This window comes from Eschrichtius robustus, chromosome 20 (assembly GCF_028021215.1).
Source record: "Eschrichtius robustus isolate mEscRob2 chromosome 20, mEscRob2.pri, whole genome shotgun sequence".
NCBI lineage: Eukaryota > Metazoa > Chordata > Mammalia > Artiodactyla > Eschrichtiidae > Eschrichtius > Eschrichtius robustus.
The window spans coordinates 9,422,737-9,436,501 of record NC_090843.1 but is presented as its reverse complement, the minus strand read 5'-3'; the positions used below and the strand labels follow the sequence as shown (position 1 = coordinate 9,436,501).

Sequence of the window (13,765 nt, the reverse complement as noted above, 5' to 3'; positions counted from 1 at the left end):
CCAATTCTTTCCGGAAATGGTTCAGAGCGTCCAAACTGGGATGGCTCTATGTGTGGGTGTGTGGGTGGGGAGTGGGGGGTGGGGGGTGGTTCTCCAGGGGCCTCAGGCTGACTCGGCAGGGAGGAATTCCAGACATCATAGTTGCAGGTAAGGATTAATGAGGGGGTGCTGGCCAGGTGGGGCCCAGAGTCCTCCAGGTGAGCGGGACGGTGACAGGGGAGCAGTGGAGCCAGAGGACTGGGCCACCAGGAGATGGGGTGCCACTCCAGGGAAGAGGGGAGCAGGGGTGGGGGAGGAAGCAGTGGCCCTGGGTGGGCTGGTGCCTCTGGGCCTTCACATCTACCCCACCACCATCTTCCCAGACCTGGATAGACGGTGACGAGCAGCTGAGGGGTGAGGAGAGGGGCCCTCCCAGAGCCCCCTCCTCCTATGGACCTCTCCTTCCCCCTACAGCTCCCCCCCCATCCTAAAACCCTCAAACTAGCACCATGAGTATTTGATGAAGAACACCAGCGCTCCAAGAATCCAGGCTGGGGGGCTTTTTCTTCATTCTTTTCTTCATTTCATTTCTTCAAATGGTGGGTCCTTCTGTAGGGGACAAGGACCAGGGCTCTCCTGGGGACTCTGCCCAGCCTGCGTCTTCTGGTCACGACCTTGATGACAAAGGAGTTGAGACTCCAGGTTAAGCCAGCACACCTCCCAGCCACACCCTCCCAAGGCCTCCAGGAATTTTATTGGTGGCAAGTGCATCAGTGCCCTGGGCAGGAGGAGGGGCGTGAGGCTTAGTCACAGCACGAAATAAAGTGGGGGCACTGAATCACCTGGAGGCCAAGTACTGGCCCCTGGTCTGTATACCCCCTGTTATAGGAGGGGAAACTGAGGCTCAGAGAGCCGACATGGCTTGCCCATGAGCCTGGCCTCTGGGACAGACTTGGGAGGGAGGGGCACAGAGGTAATAAGACAAGGGGAGTGCCAAGGACTCCTGGACAAAGCTCACCAAAGAGGCTGGCCAGGTGTTAGTGAATTGGTCGACCGAACCCACACTGGGGTCCTAGCTCCGGCTGAGACCCCCTGTCTCAGCCAGGGAGGTTTGATTTGCTCAGTCAATAACAAAACGTATGCTGAGACTGGAAGAGCACCAGCTTTCTTCAATGGCCAAAGAATGGAGAAGCGGGGACCTAGTTCACAAATCAACTCAACCCAATTCAGGTGGAGACACCAAATACATAGGAGGGTTGGAGTAAAAGGGAGGGGTTTGGAATGAGCGGGAGGAATATTCATGAGTTATCCAAGAACAGGGGTGTGGTTTGGACCTGGAACTGATGCAACTCTCCTTTTCAGTCCTTGTAGGAGCTTTTCGGTTTGTCATCATGGTGATCGCCAGCTGTCCTGGTGCTGGTGGGTGTGTCATTTAGCTAATGTATGGAGCGTGTAATAAGGCTCTAGATCTATTGGAAGTCAAATCCTCCGCCATCTTGAGCCTAGTTGGTTCTAATTGGTTCTTGTTTTTTTTCTGTTTGCTGCTTCCTCCTGAAACTTGGATAAGAGTAATTGGTTTCTATTTGAGGGAGGGGCAGGGGTGTGATTCTGGGGAGACAGCTTTGGTACCAGAGGGGCGGGGAGGAGGACCAGGAGACAGAAGTGTCCTAGGAACCAAGGGAGGTGAGAAGTTCGGAGGCAGAGGTGACCGCTGCCAAAGGCCAGGCAGGTGGAGCGCACAGAGGCCTGCGGTGCCCAGGGTTGGACAGCTCAAAGGCCCTGGTCACTTTACAAGTCGGTGAAGTAATAGCCTTGGAGAGGGGACCCCAGGAGTTCTGGCCCCTGCCTCCGGTCACCAGCTGGAAAGACTGACGGGGTTTCCATGGAGGGCAGAAGCCCCTGGCCCACCCTGGTGCCCGGGAGGCCTCACCCTCCTCAGACCAATAGGGAGCATTGGAGAGAGCCCCACCCAGAGGCAGTGGACTCCACGGCAAGCCGGCTAGAGCATGGTCAGGGTCAGATAAAGCCGCCAACGTGCTCCATGGGCACTTGGCACACGGTGGGCCCTAAGTAAGCTTTTGCAAGTCATGCATAAGCAATATGGCCCTTTCTTTGCCCTGGTGGTGTTAGCGAACGCAAGTTCGTGTGCCCAACACACTGTGAAGCCAAACAAACCAAAATGTTGGAGTTTGGAGCAGAGAAAGTTTTATTGTGGGGCCATGCAAGGAGAACGGGGCGGGGCGCTCATGCCCCCCAAAATTCAGAACTCCTCGAAGGCTTTCAGCAAAGCATTTTTATAGGCCAGCTGAGGGAGGGGAGTCGCAGGGTATGTGATCAATTCTCTGATTGGTTGGTGTCACAGAGGTTAACATTATCAATCTTTAGGCACCAGAAGGCCCCTGGGCTACGAGCTCATGATCATCAAGTAGTTAATTTCTTCCATTTGGTGGTGGTTTTTAGCATCTGAAAAATTCAGGAAATATGCCTGAGATACTGTTATCTGGGTACTTCAGAGAGGAGCTACAGCAGAAGATATGGAGGAGGGGTCTGTCCTGGGAAAGCCCCATAGGGTCCTGCTTGGTTCCAATGGCAGCCCTGCCCTACCAAACCGCCACCGGCTCTGCCAAGCCAGGGCCCCCATTGGTCCACATAGGCCATCAGCAGTTCACTCCTCCCCCACATCCAGCACCCATTTCCTACCTGATCTGCTTGGTCCAGCTCAGTTTCCAAGAAAAGATGGCTATGATGGAGATAAGGCAGCCAGCCAGCACGAAGGTGGGTCCCTGGGGCAGCTCTCCTGTGAAGGAGGCGGGGGGCAGCTGGGCTGGACTTCCGTTGGGCCGGGCCAGGGTAGGCATGGCCGCGTCAGGACACCCTTCCCTGCTCTTGGCACCTCCCACTGACCTACTCAGAAGCGCCAGCTGCCCCTCTGGAAACCAAGGGGCCATCTCACCTGGGGGCACCAGTGTGAAGGGAGTGTGCTGGACGCTGACGTCGTTTTCAGCCTGGCACCGGAACCAGTCCGACGTCTGGTTCAGTGGGAAGGAGAAGTTGGCTGGCTGCCCAGGGTTCCGAGTCTGCTGCATGTGGATGTGCCCGCTCCTCCTGACCAGTCTGTAGGTGATGGGTGGGCTGCCCGAGGATGCCTGGCAGAACACCTCTACCCTGAGGCCTGACCCCCTGTCCAACAGGGTGAAGTCAGCTTGCAGCTGGGACACCGGCTCTGGCAGGGTGGGAGAGGGCGGGAGCACAGGTGTGGCTGGCAGACTTTAATGCCCTCTCCCTAGCCAATTCCCTCAGTACACATGCCTAATGAGCCTAGTGGCCTAGCTGATTGATTGCTCCTCCAGGCAGCCTTCTGGATTTCTCCCTCCGCCTCGCGTCTGAGCTTCTACCCTACTTGCAGTGTATACCATACAATTTCATACATGTATTTGGTTTTATTTTCATGTGGTATATTCTGGGTTGCCAGACTTAGCAGCTGAAAATACAGGACACCCAGTTAATTTTGAATTCAGATTAACAATGAATAAAATTTAGGCAGTTTCTTAAAGATGAGACAGTCCAAAGAGGATGAAGGAAACCAACGTTTATCAAGCACCTTAAGAAAATGCTGGTTTGGCAATTCCTCAAAAAATTAAAGAATTACCATATGACCCAGCAATTCCACTCCTAGATATATACCAAAAGAATTGAAAACAGGGACGCTAACAGATACTTGTACACACGTGTTCACAGCAGCACTATTCACAACAGCCAAAAGGCGGAAACAGCCCAGATGTCCATCAATGGATGATGGATAAACAAAATGTGGTCCATCCATATGACGGAAGAGTATTCATCCATAAAAAGGAATGAAGCACTGGCACCTGCTACAACATGGATGGACCTTAAAAACATTATGCTGAATGAAATATGTCAGACACAAAAGGCCACATATTGTATGATTCTATTCATGTGAAATACCCAGAATTGTTTAAATCCCCAGAGAATTCCCTGGTGGTCCAGTGCTCAGGACTCTGTGCTTTCACTGCAGGGGGCACGGGTTGGATCCCTGGTCGGGGAACTAAGATCCCACATGCTTTGCAGTGTGGCAAAATAATAAAAAATAAAATAAAAAATAAAAAATCCCCAGAGACAGAAAGCAGATTGGTAGTTAGTAGGGGCTGGGAGAGGGGCAACGAGGAGTGACTGCTTGATGCATATGGGGATTCCTTTTGGGAAATGTGAATGGACCAAATGCTACTGAATTATCACTTTAAAATGGTTACCTTTGTGTTATGTGAACTTCACCTCAATTTTTTAAAGAAAAGAAAAAAGAAACTGCTGCGGGAAAAGTCTACCTCTTGGGTTTAGACTCTTCCTGCTCAGAACGTTACTATAGAGATAAATTGAAATCAGGACGTGAGTAGGAAGCACAGAGAAGTTTGGAACACAGGGTGGGAGAACTGACACTGGCTTCAACTTCTAGAGTCAACAGTTTTGTCCCCTGCGGCAGGGGCCAGGCGCTCTGTCAGTCCTGCATATCACCGCATCCCTGGCCAGAAAGTTACTATCTGTTGGCGGAACGAAGCAGTTGCTCTCAGGTTGCACGCTGAAGCGTGGCATCCCCTCCTCGCAGGGATCTCCTTATGTGATAAAGGGGCGAACCTTGAGTCCTGTGGCCCCGGTGTTCCTTGAGGACACCCTGGAGCTGGCGATTTCCTCCCAGGATGGGGACAAGTAAAGTACAGAGTGGGCCAGGCAGCCAATGAGCTGGCCCAGCGTTCAGGCCTGATACTGGACAGTGGCCTGGAGGCATCTAGGGCCTCTCCACCTTCCGAGGTCAGAGATCAGAGGTTTCCTCATCCAGACCTGCTCTAGGTACCTTCGCCATAAGCATCTCTGCCATACGCATCTTTGCCGCAGGCATTTCCACTGCCAACATTTTCACTGCAAAACTAATTGGCCTTCCAATGCGGAAGTCCCGAAACTGATACCTCTCTTAAGGAAGGAAGAAATTTTAGTAAACAAGAAAAGAAAAAGTGGGGGCTTTCCTGGTGGCGCAATGGTTAAGAACCTGCCTGCCAATGCAAGGGACACGGGTTCGAGCCCTGATCAGGGAAGATCCCACGTGCCGCGGAGCAACTGAGCCCACGTGCCACAACTTCTGAGCCTGTGCTCTAGAGCCTGTGAGCCACAACTACTGAGCCTGCGTGCCACAACTACTGAAGCCCGCGTGCCTAGAGCCCGTGCTCCGCGACAAGAGAAGCCACGGCAATGAGAAGCCCGCACACCGCAATGAAGAGAAAGCTCGCTGCAACTAGAGAAAGCCTGCGTGCAGCAGCGAGGGCCCAACGCAGCCAAAAATAAATAAATATAAATAAATTTAAAGAAAAGAAAAAGCGTGATGCTGAACGAGAAGATGAATCAACAGGCAAAAAAAAAGGGATAAAATCCTACGAACAAAAGACTTGGAAGACAAGTGATTTAGATACAACCCACAAAATAAAATCAGTTATTTGTGCAGTATTGCCATGAATCTACACACATTTAAATATATTAACAGATTTTCTATTTCATAATAAAGTCTTTCATTTTTCAATTCATTTTTCATGTTTCCTTATGTCCTTTTAAATGTCCCTCTTTTGTTTATTTTTTTATATTCATACGGCGAAATTGCCTTCTGGCCAATTGGTTAATTAGTTATGTGGTGACAATGCCTATGGCAAAGATGCCGTGGGCTGCAGGTGTGGTGGCCAGGCTTCTGCTCCCAGACAGGTCAACATCTGGTTCAAAGGGACAATCGGAAAGCAGGGGGCAGGTGGGTATGACCCAGACCACGAGAGATGTTACAGTGGAGGGATCCTAAACTTGGAGAGGTTGGACGGAAGTAGAGAAACAGGCCACTTAGGAAAGGCAGGACTTCAGAAGAACCGGGAGACCAGATGCTCACAGCACCCAGAGGACTCTCTTCCCTGGACCCAGGACCAAAACCCACTCTGCAGCCACTCCCAGCAGGCATTCATCCATCCAAACCGCCTCTCTGCTTGGGAGGAATTTTTCTGTTTTGTAGGCAGATCCTGGAGTCGATTTCGATGTAGAAAACATCTGTAAGATCTTCCTATTGGTCTGATCTTGCCCACACCAAATTCTCCAAGACAGCGATCGCGATTAAACAAAGATGCCTTCTGAATGGGGGCTTGGGAGAGAAGTCTGAATGATTCGTGGTGGGCACTTACCTGCCTTTTCAAGGAGAGTGTGTGGGGTGGGGGGATGCTTGGGCCGGGGGCGGGGTAGAGAGAAGGGTGTATGAAATCTAAATATCATATACCTCATTCCTCATCCTTGCCCTGCCAGGCACATTGGCTCTGGAAATGCTGCGATCAGAAAACTGCCCACTGAGCAGAGAACTGGAAGAAACTAGAATATGATGTTCTTCAGAGACATTTCCTAGGAATCCTAAAGTTTCTGACTGCTAAGCATATTTCCTTCTCAACCAGGGGTGATTTTGCCTCCAGGGGACCATTGTGTCCAGAGACATTTTTGGTTGTCACCAATGGGGGGTGAGGTGCTCCTGGCATCTAGTTGGGAAGAGGCCAGGGAAGTCGCTAAACATCGTACAATGCACAGGGCAGCCCCCATAACAGAATTATCCAGCCCCAATGGCAGTAGTGTCAAGGCTGAGAAACTGGTCTAGACAACTAGCAGCGGCTTTGCAGAATCAGGATTCTCTCCTTGCCCACGGCTGCTCAGACACCGCAAATCTTTTCTCATCGGCACCTCTTTCTAAACTTCATGAGAACCCCATTTTTTCATACTATTTTTTTTCAAACACTCCTTCATGCAAAATCTTTGAAGTTAAGTAAAGCTCTATCTAGAGTTTAATCTACTCTCCAGGGCACCAGTTTGCAAACTGCTACCAACAATTTCGTCAACGTGACTCTGGGGCCCAACGGTCAACGGCTCTTGGGGCCAGAATCTTCCTCCCCAGGGAAATGCGGGTCCAGGCTTAAGGGTGATGACACTTTTGCTCCCTTCATTGTGGGGAAATGACCTTGACTTAACAAAAATGGAAAGAAAAAGCTGGCCCACCTTCATTTCCATTTCGATGGCCATTAATAGAAGCCTGATTTACATAAGTTCACAGACAGGAGCCACTTTCTTTTTTAGTGCCCTACAGGGTAGAGCATTCACTTTTTATTCTAACAAGACTTGTGTGGGTCTTTCCTTTTGATTATTTAGTTTATGCATCTAGCCCACCCATAACGAGTGGTCTATCATTTAATTACAAATGCATCATCTGTGTCTGAACATTTGAACGCTAGGATGGCACACTCAGAATCTGATGAAGTGACAAGGACACCCTGGGGACCGGAAGCTGAGCCAGGCCAGGGCTGGGGTGATCGAATGGCTGTGCAGAGCCTCCCACTGTTGCTAAAGAAAGAGCGAGCGGCTTAGGGCTGTGCCCAGGCCGGGGCAGTGGGCTGCCGCCCAGCTGGGCTCGGAGACCCTTCAGGATCGCCCCTACCTCTCCCTAGCTTGTTTCTGTGATAACCCAGAAGCTTGGAGATTGGAGTCCCAACCCTGGAGGTCCAATTCATTAGACCTGAGCTCAGGCCCAGGGATCTGATGAGGGTTGAACAAGCAGCCCATCTGTTGAGAGTTGAATTTTGTCCTCCAAAAAAGAAGATGTATTCAAGCCTTAACCCCAGGTACTTGTGAATGGGACCTTATTTGGAAATGGGGTCCTCACAGATGGACTTCAGTAACCCATGCTGGATTAGGGTGGGCCCTAAAGAGAAGAGACAAAGACACACACACAGACAGGCCATGTAAAGACAGAGGCAGAGTTTGGAGTGATGCTGTCACAAGCCAGGGAAAGCCAAGGATTACCACAGCCCCCAGGAGCGAGGCTTCAGATGAAGCCTCCAGAACCAGGAGAGAATCAATTTCTGTGTGGTACTTCGTTAGAGCAGCCCCAGGAAACTAGCACAGCCCCTTACAAGTGAAGCCGGTTTCAGGAGTGGGGGGGAGGGGACAGTTATCAAGATTCCTTTGTACGCACTCTGAATCTGTCCTTCAACCGGCCGCGCCCCAGCCCCCCACCCCGAACATTGTCTTCTTTCATGGCAGCCCCACGGGAGACCCCAGGTCCCCAGGTCACCCTCATCTTCCTGCCCCACCCTTTCTAGGGCTCTGAAAGTCTCCCTTTACGTCCCACCTCCCCCTGCGCCCTCTGGAAGGCTGGTAGGCTCAGTTGGCACCAAATCCCGTAACCCTCGAGCTTTCCTCTCACATCTCACCTTCTACACCTAATGGAAACCAGCCTCCCCTCCCCTGGGCAGTGCCTACACCAGTGGTATCTCAGGTGGCGGGGGATCCTCACAGCCTTCCCAACACTGGCCTGGGATGGTGAGGGCGGGCATCCTCTTGCTATTTCTGGACCACTCTCCCTCCTCTCTCCCTAAACAGCAGCCTTGAACCTCATGTCTTCAGACACCGCACCCTGCCCCTCTGGGTTACAATTACCTAGAAATGCCCACCATCCCTTGAAGATTCTTGTGCCTGGTTCCTGCTACACTCAATACTGCACTTGCCATGATTCTTGGGGATTTCAAAATACACAGACAGAAACGTTCCAAAATCTTGGCTCTTAACACCCAATATCTCAGGCCCAACCTCTTGTTCCCATCAGTAGTAATCAGTTGTAAGGCTGCCCTTGACTTCGCCAGTCCCCCAGTTGCTCAGACCAAAAACCCCCGAGTCATCCGTCTTCCACAGCTGTGTCTTTCCCATCCCATCCCATCCCATCCATCAGCAAAGGCCTTCAGAATATATCTTGACCACCTTGCCAGGCCTCCTGGCTATCACCCAATCTCTCCTCTGGATCCCGGGAACAGTCTAAAGCCTCTCTGGGATTCTACCCTTCATCCCCATCTCATCTCTTCTCAACACAGCAGCCAAAATGACCCCAGGAAGAGTAAATCAGGTCAAGCCTTCTGCTGCAAACCCTCCCATTGCTATGCCCACAGGGCGCCCCCTACTCAACACTGCCCCCCCCACCTCATCCAACACTCCCCTGCCCCTGCTTCCTGTGCTCTGGCCATGCTGGGGCCTCAAGCAGCACCTGGCACCAAACAGATGCTCAACCAGTAATTATTGAATGACTGGATGAATGAATGAATGATTTGTCAGTCGGTTCTTTAGGAGTTTAGTTAGCAGGACTTGCTGGGCAAGAGTCTGAGCAGAAGTCAGGGGCCGGAGGCGGGTGGACCGGCCCTGCCCAGGTACTTGCTGGAGACCCAGAGGCCAGGGCCCAGCACTGTTCTCCTTTTAGCGGAAACACCATGATGTGTTTGTTTTTAAAGCAAATAAGGAAATGATAGTTCAGCCCGCACCGCACTCAAGTGAGACTCACCCTTAAGTGGAATAGAGGCGGCTGCAGCTGCAGCCCTGAGACCAGGGAAGGTACAGGTCCAGATGAGGCCAGAGGAAGGGCAGTCGCCCTTGCAGAGATGTGGAGAGGAGGAGGTGACGGACCCCCTTGACTTTAAGGGTCACGGGGCCAGAAATGGGGGCAGGAGAAGGAAGGGGAGTGGAAAGGTGGAGGCGGCAAAGCTGAGAGGAGGAGGGATGGCCACCAGGGCCCCTCTCACTGGCTCTGTACACCAGGCGGCTGGTGGAGAGAGGGGCCCTGACACCTTCCTGTTGCCTCTGAGAGTCAGGCAGTTTCCCCTTTGCTGGACCTCGGGGAGGGGGGAGCCCGGACTCCTTCATTCTCTCACTCGCCCTCCTCCTGGGCCAAGGCACCCCACCAGAATGCCCCCAGCCTGCCCTGGGGTCACACCCACCCCGAGGGGCTTCTGCTACAGATCAGGCACTCAGGTAGAGTGATTGGGGTACACCTGCCAGGGGACACGCCCTCTGCCCGCCTCCGCTGGTAATATCCCCCCCCCACACACAGCCCAAGGGGAAGCCAAGCACTTTCCTTGCCCCGCGTTCTGTCTGTTGTCCCGCCCACTCCCACCTCCTGCAGAGCCTTCTCTCCTCCAACCCTCCAGGGCCCTGCAAGGTTGAGGCTGGGGTCCAGAACCGTCCAGTGGTCTAGCAGCAGACGCCACCCACCAGCAACACCCTTCCCCTGGCCGGCCAAGGCCTCTACCGTGGGTGGGGCCTCTGACTCCAGGGTCCCCATCTGGGGGTACTCCGCCCTCCAGCATGCTGGGAAACTCACCTTTCTCCTGCTTCGCGGAGCTGCTGGTGGCTGTAAGAGAGGGGAGGGCGGTTAGGAGAGCCCAGGGTGGAGGGGAGGCCAGAGCCCACCCAGAGAGCCTTGTCCTGAGCCCAGAAGGAGGCCCAGGACTCCACAAGCACCTTCACTCACAGAAGCTCTTTGGAGCCCAGAGCATTTCGTATCATCAGCCCATTCTGCAGATGAGTAAAGAGTGGGCCCAGAATGGTGAAGCAATAATTAAGGGGCTGGTCTGAGACTCAAGCCTAAACCTTCCCCTCTCTGTCCTGTGCTTCCAGAGGTGTCTGGGCCTTTGGGTCCCACCTCTCCTGTGCTCCCTAGGCCCCTGGACCCTGAGCCTTCCCCCTCAAGGCCCTGGCAGTGGCCCCCTCCCACGATGTCCCTGGGCAGCTCACCTAGCGCGGCCAAGCAGAGCAGCGGCAGGACTCTCATGCCTCTGCCGCGTGGGGCCCTCAGCCAGGCGAGCAAGAGCTTCCTCGAGCGAGGCCACCTCCACTCCAGAGCCTCTGGGTGCTCCCTGGGTGGGTGCGTGCCTGCAGCAGGGAGATAACCTGGATGCCACAGCGCCCCAGGGCTGGGCCCGGGACGGGACTCTCCCCACACGCCCAGGGAGTTAGGAGGGGCCTGGAGCCACACCAGGGCTCACAGTCGCTGCCGCTGCCGAGCTGTAGGACCCCAGGGTAGAAGCTGTCCGTGTCCTCACCCTGGAGTATGTTATGGTAGCCAGCAGGGGGAAATTAAGCTTGCTAACCCGCGGATTTTGAGACGAGAGGATCATCCCAGATTATCGAGGTGGGCCTGATGTAATCATGAGGGTCCTTCTGAAGAACTGGTGGGTTGGACCCCTCAGGGCTGGGGGCTCAGGGCAGAGAGAAGAGAAGGGGCAGGTAAGGTGGGACTAGGACCCATCCAATCCCACAGAGGCTTTTTTTTTTTTTAAATGAATGAAGTGACTTTATTGAAACACTCCCTGTTTATACACTGACACAGCTGCATGCGTTTTTCTCCTGCTATCACCGAACGTGGAGCTCTGATTTGCACACAGGTGCCTTCCTCAGGGAAGATGTCCCACCCCAAGGGAACAATTTGCTTCCTGTGCGGGCTCTTCTCTCCTACAGAGCCTCACAGGTCAGTGGCACTCACACCCCAGGAACGGGCACCTGACCCAAGGAAGGCCAGTTACAGCCCTGCCCTGGGGCCCCTAGGCCCGGCTCAGGGGCACCCATTGAGGCCTGGGTGTGTTGGGAAGCTGGTCTGGTGGGATGACCCTGCCCAAGCCTGGGCACAGTGTCCTGGAGCTCCCCGGAGGACTAAGCTTTGTCTGTCACCTCGGTGGTCCCTTCTCAGTGGGCAAGAATCAGCCTCTGTCCCTCGCCACCCAGAGTCCTGACTCGTACCCCTGGGGATGTGCCCTGGGGACCCACCTACCTCTCTGCATTTGGGCAAAAGCTAATCTTCTCTTAGTTTTCCTAGCGAAATTCCCTTCCAGAAAGTCTGTTCTCACTCTGCCGGGAGGGGTGCGTGGAAGGAATTGACGACTGAAGGCAGTCAGACGGGTCCCCGCAGCTGCGGGCAATCTGTTGCCTGAAGTCCCAGAAGCTCGAGGTTTTTCCTCTACGTTGTGCTCAGGGCTTCTGATTCGAGCTGAGGCAGCTCATGAGAAGCCTCCCCCTTTTATCGGTGTGTCTGGGGAGCCAGAGTCAGAGCAGAGAACGGTGGGTGGACTCGAGGGACAGTTCCCCCAGGCCTCGGTGGGACCGGGGGCATCTTTCCTGCCTCACCCCGGCTACCCCTCTCCAGCCATCACCTGTGTGCCCCATCAGATGAGGGCTGTTTCTCTGGGCTGTTCTGCGCCTCTTCTCCACAGGCTGCAGGTGTGACAGCACTGAGTAGGTTGCCCCAGGTGAGCCCAGGTCACCTAGATGGAGTGGAGTCAGGGTGTCCTCAAAGCTCTCCTGTCACCCACTAGACTGACATTTTGTGACTTCTGCCCACCGAGGGCCAGTCTCCTCTATGATAAATGGCCTTACCAGCACCTCCTTGTGTCACTTTCCTGGGAGGGTCCCCTGGGTGGGAATCTGTGCTGGGCTGCCTTGGTCAGAGTAGCTGGGAGCCCTCTCAGGGCTGCGTGGGGAGAGTCCAGGACCCCTCCACCCCAAGGTGGAGGCACTGGGGCTCCTGCCCTCCCACACCTGCACTGGGCTCTTGCACCTGGAGAGCCCCTGGCTTCACTTAACTGCAATAACCCCAGGGGCCTCTCCCTGCCCACGTGTGTCTTCTTTGCTACTGGTAGAGGCTCAACGTTACCCGACCCCGGGGCTCTCCAAGCCCAGCCATAGGTGTGCTGGTTCCGCCTTCACTCTGGTTGTCCTCGTGGGCCCCACAGCCCAGTCTAGAGCCCTCAGAGTCCCAGTTTCCGCAGCTCAGGGCCGCCCAGCCCGTCTCTACACCTTGGCTCAGGCCGTTCCTCTGCCTTCATCTCCTGCCTGAGTCCTCCCTCCCCCAAGGCCCCGCTAGTCGCCCATTCCACGAAACCCTCCTGCTGACTGTGATGGCTCCCCCCTGAGCCCCAGGTTGCCTTGCTGGGCGGGCACGGTCACGGGGCCATCAGGGCCCCTTCCCATCTCTCCCACTTCGCTCCTTTAGGCCAATGACCATGTTGTAATAGGGCCTCAACTGCTCTCCCAGGAAGGACACTATGTAAGTAACTGCTCATTCAGTTCTCACAACCACGCAGAGGAGGGTGGTGTCATCCCCAGGTTTTGGTCAAGCAAACTGAGGCCCCGAGTTTGAGTTCCTCAAGGTCCCAAAGCTCGTGCCCCTCACACCCGGTGATGCACTTGGCGGGTTCTCTGAAGGCACGTGAAGGTGATGAGAAGGACCTGGATGCCTCAGCGCTGCAGGTTCTCCCGCTTCGCACCCAACAGCATCACCCCCGGGGGCTCATTAAACCACAGCGCTGGGCTCCACCCTTAGAGGAGGTGGGGTGGGGCCTGAGAACTGGCTTTTCTAACAAGTTCCCAGGTGATGTTGGTGCTGCTGGTCGGGGACCGCACGTTGACCTTAAGCTGCTAATTAACAACGTGTGTCACTTTCTTTGGGGCCAGGCTGGTGCCCTTCCCAAGCTGAGCACGTAGCTCCCCGTGTCTCCCACAGCCTCATCACCAGCCCCAGAACAGGGCCCGGCACTTGTTGACAGGCGGATGGGTCATGTGATGCTGGGTGAGTGACAGAGAGGGACAGCGACAGGAGGAGCTGAGCCAGCCAAGACTCCAGTGACCACGTGAAGCCCCTGGACTGAGGGCGCCGGGCCAGAGCTGCCCAGATGCCATGTCCAGGCTGGGAATCCAGCCAGACGCTGGCCTCCTGCTGCTGGAAGTAGAGCCTTGTCAAGCACGTCCTGGGGTTTCTCCTGATCTTCCCTCCTGACGGCTCTTTAGGCCAGCAATCCTCAACCCTGGCTGCCGGTGAGAGTCACCTGGGAGCTTTAGAAAGTCCCGATGCCTGGCTGCTGGCTGCACCTGGATCAATCGCGTCAGAATCGCTGGCACA

General features: G+C 54.4%; 1 protein-coding gene across 1 annotated transcript; it reads right to left on the bottom strand.

Annotated features, from left to right (window-relative positions):
• Window positions 1–2,376: 2,376 nt before the first annotated feature.
• On the bottom strand, window positions 2,377–12,871 carry C20H17orf99 (chromosome 20 C17orf99 homolog). Its single transcript, XM_068531039.1, has 7 exons — window positions 12,847–12,871; window positions 12,021–12,131; window positions 10,609–10,746; window positions 10,196–10,225; window positions 2,933–3,202; window positions 2,680–2,776; window positions 2,377–2,442 (listed from the first exon to the last, which is right to left on the bottom strand). Exons 1-7 carry the CDS (start codon window positions 12,869–12,871, stop codon window positions 2,436–2,438), a joined length of 678 nt encoding a protein of 225 aa, XP_068387140.1. The 3' UTR covers window positions 2,377–2,435.
• Window positions 12,872–13,765: the final 894 nt, after the last annotated feature.